The following is a 7,606-nucleotide window of genomic DNA, read 5'->3' on the forward strand; positions in this document are numbered from 1 at the left end:
AGGACCTCGAGATCATGACCTGAGCCAAAGTCAGATACTTAACCAACTGAGCCACCCAGACGCCCCTCCTCTGCTCATTTGCAAATTGGATTTTGGGGGTTTTTTGCTCTTGAGTTGTATGAGTTCTTTGTATATTTTGGATATTTAGTCCTTATCAGATATGATTTGCATATTTTCTGTCATTCCATAGGTTGCCTTTTCATTTTCCTAATTGTTTATTTTGCTGTACAGAAGCTTTTCAGTTTGATGTAGCTTCAGTTACTTATTTTTGCCTTTGTTGCTTGTGCTTTTGGTGTCAGATCTAGAAAGTCACTGCCAAGACCAGTGCCAAGGAGCTTTACTCCTGTGTTTTCTTCTAGGAGTTTTCTGTTTTCATTCTTATGTTTAAGTCTTTTTTTTTTTTTTTTAAGATTTTATTTATTTGCGAGAGAGAGAATGAGAGACAGAGAGCATGAGAGGGAGGAGGGTCAGAGGGAGAAGTAGACTCCCCGCCGAGCAGGGAGCCCGATGCGGGACTCGATCCTGGGACTCCAGGATCATGACCTGAGCCGAAGGCAGTCGCCCAACCAACTGAGCCACCCAGGCGCCCTGTTTAAGTCTTTAATCCATTTTAAGTTAACTTTTTATACCAGTACCATACTATTTTGATTATTATAGCTTTGTAATTTAGTTTAAAATCAGGAAGTGTGATGTGTCCAGCTTTATTCTTTCTTAGGATTGCTTTGGCTATTCAGAATCTTTGATAATTCCACACAAATTTTACGGTTATTTTTCTATTTCTGTGAAAAACACATTGGAATTTTGGTAGGCAATGCATTGAATCTGTAAATGGCTAGAATGCATATTTTAACAATATTAATTCTTCTGATCCATGAACATGGGATATCTTTCTATTTGTTTGTGTCTTCTTCAATTTCCTTAATGAAAGTCTTATAGTTTTCAGTGTACAGATCTTTTACCTCCTTGGTCAAATTCTTCCCTAAGTATTCTATTGTTTTTGTTTGTTTGTTTGTTTGTTTTTTTAAAGATTTTATTTATTTGAGAGTAAGAGAGAGAAAGAGAGATTGAGAGTGAGCACATGAGTGGGGAGAGGGGCAGAGGGCAAGGGAGAAGCAGACTCCCTGCTGAGCAGGGAGCCTGACGTGGGGCTTGATCCCAGGACCCTGAGGTCATGACCTGAGCCAAAGGCAGACACTTAATCAACTGAGCCACCCAGGCACCACAGTGTTTTATTGTTTTGATGCTACTGTGAATGGGATTGTTTTATTTCTTCTTTAGGTGTTGTTAGTTTATAGAAACACAACTGATTTCTGTATATTCATTTTGTATCCTGCAACCATACTGAATTAGTTTATTCTAACAAGTTTTTGGTTGATTAGGATTTTTTTATATGTAAGATAATATCATCTGCAAACAAAGAAAATTTTACTTCTTTCTTTCTAATTTGGGTTGCCTTTTATTTATTTTTCTTGTATATTGCGCTGGCTAGGACTTCTAGTACTATGTTGAATGGGAATGGTGAGAGTGTGCACCCTTGTTTTGTTCCTGATCTCAGAGGAAAAGCTTTCAGTCTTTTGTTATTTTGTATGATGTTGACTATGGGCTTGTCATATATGGCCTTTATTGTGTTGAGGTTACTTTCTTGTCTACCCAATTTGTTGGGCATTTTTATCACAAAAGAATGTTTTTTGTCAAATGCCTTTTTTGCATCTAAGATAACTGTATGATTATTATCTTTCACTTAATTAATATGGTGTATCAGATTAATTGACTTCCATATGTTCAGCCATCCTTGCATCCCAGGGATAAATTCCATTTGATCATTGTGTATGATTCTATTAATGTGTTGTTAATTTGGTTTGCTAATATTATGTTGAGAATTTTTGCATCTATATTCATCAGGGATATTGCTCTGTAGTTTTCTTTTCTCATAGTGTCATCTGGCTTTGATATCAGGTTAATGCCAGCCTTGTAAAATGAATTTGGGAGTGTTCCCTCTTTTCAGTTTTTTGGAAGAGTTTGAAGTTTGGCATTAATTATTCTTTAAATGTTTGGTGGAATTTACCAGAGAAATCATCTAGTATTAGACATTTTTGCATTGGTCTGTAAGGACTTTCTATTTCTTCATAATTCAGTCTTGGTAGTTTGTATGTTTCTAGAAATTTGTTGATTTTCTTCTAGATTATCCAATTTGTTGTCATATAATTATTCTTAGTAGTCTTTTGTAATCCTTTGTATTACTGTGTTATCAGAAGTAATGTCTTTTCTTTAGCTTTGGATTTTGTTTATTTGATTCTCTCCCTCTCTCTTTAACTAGTTAGCATCCTTTTGTTTCATTGTTTCAGCTTGAGGAACTCCTTTCAACATTTCTTATAAGGCAGGTTTAGTGGTGATGAACATCTTCAGTTTTTGTTTATTAGAGAAAGTCTTTATCTTGCCTTCATTCCTGAGGGACAACTTTGCTGGGTAAAGCATTCTTAGTTGGCAGTTTTTCCTTTCAGCATTCTGAATTTATCAGAGGGTTCCCTTGTGTGTGAGAAATCCTTTTTCTCTTGCTGCTTAAAAATTTCTTTGCTTTTTTTTTTAATTTTAGACATATTATAATTTGTCTTGGAGAAGATCTTTATGGATTGAAATTTTGGGGTTACTTATTAGCTTTATGAACTTGAATATCTAAATCTCTCCTTAGAATTGGGAAGTTGTCAGTCATTATTTCTTTAAATAAACTTTCTATCCCTTTCTCCCTTTCTTTTCCTTCTGGGAATCCAATGATACATACATTATTTTTATTGGTGGTGTCCCATAAATCTTGGAGGCTTTCTTCATTTTCCCCCCTCTTTTTTCTCCCTTCTCTGATTAGGTGATTTCAATTTTTCTGTCTTCTAGCTCACTGATTCTTTCTTCTGCTTGGGGAATCTTCAGCTGATGTTCCATATTAAATTCTTCATTTCATCTTACCATTTACATCAACGTGGATGGAACTGGAGGGTATTATGCTGAGCATAAATAAGTCAATCACAGAAAGACAATTATCATATGGTTTCACTCATATGTGGAATATAAGAAACAGCACAGAGGATCATAACGGAAGGGAGGGAAAAATGGAATGGGAAGAAATCAGAGAGAGAGAGATAAACCATGAGAGATTCTTAACTATGGGAAAGAAACAGGGTTGCTAGAGAGGAGGTGAGTGGGGGTAGGGGGTAACTGGGTATTAACTGGGTAACATGGGCATTAAGGAGGGCACGTGATGTGATGAGCCCTGGGTGTTATATGCACCTGACAAATCACTGAACTCTACATCTGAAACTAATGATGTTCTATATGGTGGCTAATTGAATTTAAATTAAAAAAAAAATTCACACACAAAAAATAAATTCTTCATTTCAGTCATTGTATCCTTCAGCTCCAAAATTTCTATTTTGTCCTTTTCTAGTTTTCTGTCTCTTGTTTAATTTCTCATTTTGTTCTTTTATTGCTCTCCTGATTTCATTAAATTGTTTATCTGTGTTATCCTGTAGCTCTGTGATTTTCAGAACAATTATTTTAATTATTTGTTGGGCAATTCCTGGATCTCAGTTTCTTTGGGGCTAGTTACTGGAGGTTACTGCATTCCTATGGTGCAGTCATTTCCCTGATTCTTTGTGATTTTGTAGCCTTGTGTAAGTGCATTTGAAGCAACAGTCACCTCCTCTAGACTTTATAGACTGGCTTTAGTAAGGGAAGACTTTCACTGTGGGTGGAGGCACGTTGGAGCATATTGTGATCCTGGGTTTAGTTGTGCAGGGCACCAAGTGTGGGGCATTTAGTAGCACTGTCTTTGGAGGGTACAGTATCTTTCAATTCAGACTGCTGGGGTCCACAATATCATGTGTGGTCCTTGGCAAGCACTGTGAGAGGTCTTCAGTGGCTGTAAGGGCTGTTGGGGTTCTCAGCAATGCCTCCATGTAGCTAGGGACCAGTGTAGGCAATGGTGGGGACTGGAGCTGGTGGTGTACACACATGTAACTGTGGGGGCCAGCTGCCGGTACCTAATTAGTGACAGACAAACACATAATGGCCAGGGCCAGGGCCAGGGCAGGTAGTAAGGGCCACTTTTGGCTCTGGTATCTGTGGGGGCCCTGGCTATGGGTGTGCTCTCTTGTTTCCCATTCGTGCACACTGCAGTGGAGGCTGGTGATGGGAGTCAGGCTAGCAGCATGGAGATGCACAACTGGAGGGGCCTGCTACAGGTGAGCATGATAGTGCAGGCAAGTGACAAAGAAGACCAGGCCTGTTTCAGGCCCCCAAGCAGCTGTGGCTGTTGGCATGCTTTCCTGTGGCTACCCAATCTCCTCCCAGGCATGCACATTGCATGGAGGCTGGTGATGGGTGGTGGGCTTGCAGCATGCAGTTGCACAGCTGGAGGGGTTAGCCCCGAGTGCATGCATAGTGGTGGGGGTCAGCCACAGGGCTGTAGGCTGGCACCGTGCACTCATACAGCCAGAGAGGCCTGAGCTGGCTGCCAGTGTGGTTCATGGACTCCCCTGGGGACAGTGGTGTAAGGAGTGGGAGGGACTCAGGTGGTTGGCTTCAGTGAATGCGAATACCTGCGGAGCAAAAGCTGATGAAATCTACATTGGGTAGGTAGGTGGCAGTTATGCTGGCCTTTGGTTCCTTCTTCGATGGTGAAAGCTGTTAGGCTTGTCTGTAACACAGGCTGCTATGAACCACAATTGCTCCCACTGCATGGTTGCTATTGATAGTTTCTGCTTTTCTTCTTCATTTCTAGCTGTCTCTCAACATCTCCACTTTGCTGGTCTGGATGGGGTAAAAAAGTGGGACGTTTGTGTGGTACTCTGAAAGTTGGGAGAAGCTGGTCACCCACTCTCTCTTTCCTGGTGAAGGGTAGTCTTTCTCACTGGGAAGTTCCCTCTTGGCACTGAGCAATGCCTGCTGGGGGGATGGGATGATTTGGACAAAATGAAGCTGCCCTCCTCTTTTTTTGCAGTTAATCTCAGGTTTTTTGTTCCATTATGTTGTTAAAATTTCTTAAATGGACTCTAGAGCTCTCCCAGAGCTATTTTTGTTCATGGATAGCTGTCTAATTGCTGATCTTTGTTGGGAGATGGAAGTTAGGGTCTACTACCTTGCCATTTTGGTGATGTAACCTCAGAAATGCTAATTCTCAAAATGCTTATTTGATTTTCAGTATTTTTCCTTTTTTATATACATTTAAAGCTATGACTATCTCTTAAAACATGGTTTAACTGCATCTTACAGGTTTCAAAGTGAAATATTTTAATTGTTATTTAGTTCAAATATTTTCTATCATGGTATTTAAAAATATATATATATCTTATTTATAGTGTATTTCTTAATTTCCAAAGATATGATCTTTAGTTATCTTTCTCTTGTTAATTTTTAGCTTAATTGCCTTGTGGTACTGGACATATTTTATACCATATCATTCTTTTTTTAAAATTTAAATTCAATTAGCAAACATATAGTACATCATTAGTTTCAGATGTAGTGTTCAATAATTCATCAGTTGCATATAACACCCAGTGCTAATCACATCCTGTGCCCTCCTTAATGCCTACCACCCAGTTACCCCACTCACTTCCCCCTTCCACAACCCTCAGTTTGTTTCCCAGGGTCAAGAGTCTCTCGTGGTTTGTCTCCCTCTCAGATTTCTTCCCATTCAGTTTTCCCTCCCTTTCCCTATGATCCTCTGTGCTATTTCTTATATTCCACATATGAGTGAAACCATATGATAATTGTCTTTCTCTGTACTATATCATTCTTTTGAAATTTGTTATTTCTTTTCTGGACCAGTTTATAATCTATTTTTTTGCAAATGTTTTATGGACAGTTAAAAGGTATATGTATTCTATAGCTGTTGAGTGCAGTGTTCTATATATATATCTAGTATTCATATTTGTTAGTTTTATTGTTCAAATCTTCTGTCCTTAATGATTTCTTTCCTCTGCTTAATCTACCAGTAAATGAAAGAGATTGCTAAAATTGCCCAATGTGATCGTGGATTTGTCTAGTCTTCCTTAGAGTTTTATCACTTTGTTAGCTTTATATATTTTGAGAATTTGTTATCAGGTTTATACACATTTAAAATTTTTATCTTCCTAGAGAATTAAATCTTTTATCATTGTGAAATTTGCCTTAATCTCTAATAATGCTGTTTACATTTTGTCTACTTTGTTATTACTATAGTTACAACTTTCTTTTAGGGTTTGTCTTGTATGTTTATTTTTTATCTCTTTATTTTAAGCCTTTTAATCCTGTTTCAGTTATTTGTCGATGCATGACAGAACATTCCAAAATGTAGTGGCTTTTGGCCTGTCCTCTCCCGGCCGAAGCCCCGGGGGACCAGAGCAAGACGTGGGGACCATATTCCGATGCAAGCTGATGGCCCTCGACTACCACAACCCGACTGGCTTCAACTGCAAAGATGAAACATCATTTAGAAACTTTATTGTTTGGCTTGAAGACCAGAAAATCAGACACTACAAGACTGAAGACAGAGGTAATTTAAGAAACATCCACAGCAGTGACTGGCCCAAGTTCTTTGAAAAGTATCTCAAAGATGTTAACTGTCCTTTCAAGATTCAAGATCAACAAGAAGCAATTGACTGGCTTCTTGGTTTAGCTGTTAGACTTGAATATGGAGATAATGCTGAAAAATACAAGGACTTGGTACCTGATAATACAAAAAATGCTGAAAATGCAGCTAAAAATGCAGAGCCATTGATCAACTTGGATGTAAATAATCCTGATTTTAAGGCTGGTGTAATGGCTTTGGCTGACCTTCAGATTCAGCGTCATGACGATTACCTGGTAATGCTTAAGGCAATTCGAATTTTGGTCCAGGAGCGCCTGACCCAGGATGCAGTTGCTAAAGCAAATCAAACGAAAGAGGGCTTGCCTGTTGCTTTAGACAAACATATTCTTGGTTTTGACACAGGAGATGCAGTTCTTAATGAAGCTGCTCAAATTCTGCGATTGCTGCATATAGAAGAGCTCAGAGAGCTACAGACAAAATTAATGAAGCCATAGTAGCTGTTCAGGCAATTATTGCTGATCCAAAGACAGGCCACAGACTGGGGAAAGTTGGAAGATGAACATCTTAGGATTTCAGCTTCTCACTTACTTAGTACAATTGGGAACCATGTACGCTCTGGCATGTGTTTGAAAATCAAATGTCACATTTTCAAGGGAAGAATCCTAGAAAATTGACTATGTTCTCAAGATTTACCATCATTGCTTTTTCTTTAATACAGTCCAGGAAAGTGGGAAAAAAATGTAGTGGCTTTTTTTTTTTTTAAAGATTTTATTTATTTTTGAGAGAGAGAGAGAGAGTACAAGCAGGGGAAGCAGCAGGTAGAGGGAGAGGGAGGGGCAGGCTCCCAATGTGGGGCTCGATCCACACTCGATCCTAGGATCATGACGCGGGTGGAAGGCAGAAGCTTAACCATCTGAGCCATCCAGGCGCCCCTCCAAAATGTAGTGGCTTAAAGTAACAATGTGTTATTATCTCTCATGGCTCTGGGGGTTGATTTGGCATAGGTCAGCAGCTTTCATTTGGGAAAGGGTTCCATCATGCAGTTGC

The 7,606-nt window shown here is 39.0% G+C and overlaps 1 protein-coding gene across 1 annotated transcript; it reads left to right on the forward strand.

Annotated features, from left to right (window-relative positions):
- The first annotated feature begins 6,393 nt into the window (after positions 1–6,393).
- Positions 6,394–7,262, forward strand: LOC123840295 (RNA transcription, translation and transport factor protein-like). The gene has a single exon (XM_045869966.3). It carries the CDS (start codon positions 6,406–6,408, stop codon positions 7,051–7,053), a length of 648 nt encoding a protein of 215 aa, XP_045725922.1. The 5' UTR covers positions 6,394–6,405; the 3' UTR covers positions 7,054–7,262.
- Positions 7,263–7,606: the final 344 nt, after the last annotated feature.

Source organism: Mirounga angustirostris, unplaced genomic scaffold, assembly GCF_029215605.1.
Source record: "Mirounga angustirostris isolate CCGP_5_RB_7025 unplaced genomic scaffold, mMirAng1.0.hap1 SCAF_5, whole genome shotgun sequence".
In the NCBI taxonomy this organism is placed as follows: domain Eukaryota; kingdom Metazoa; phylum Chordata; class Mammalia; order Carnivora; family Phocidae; genus Mirounga; species Mirounga angustirostris.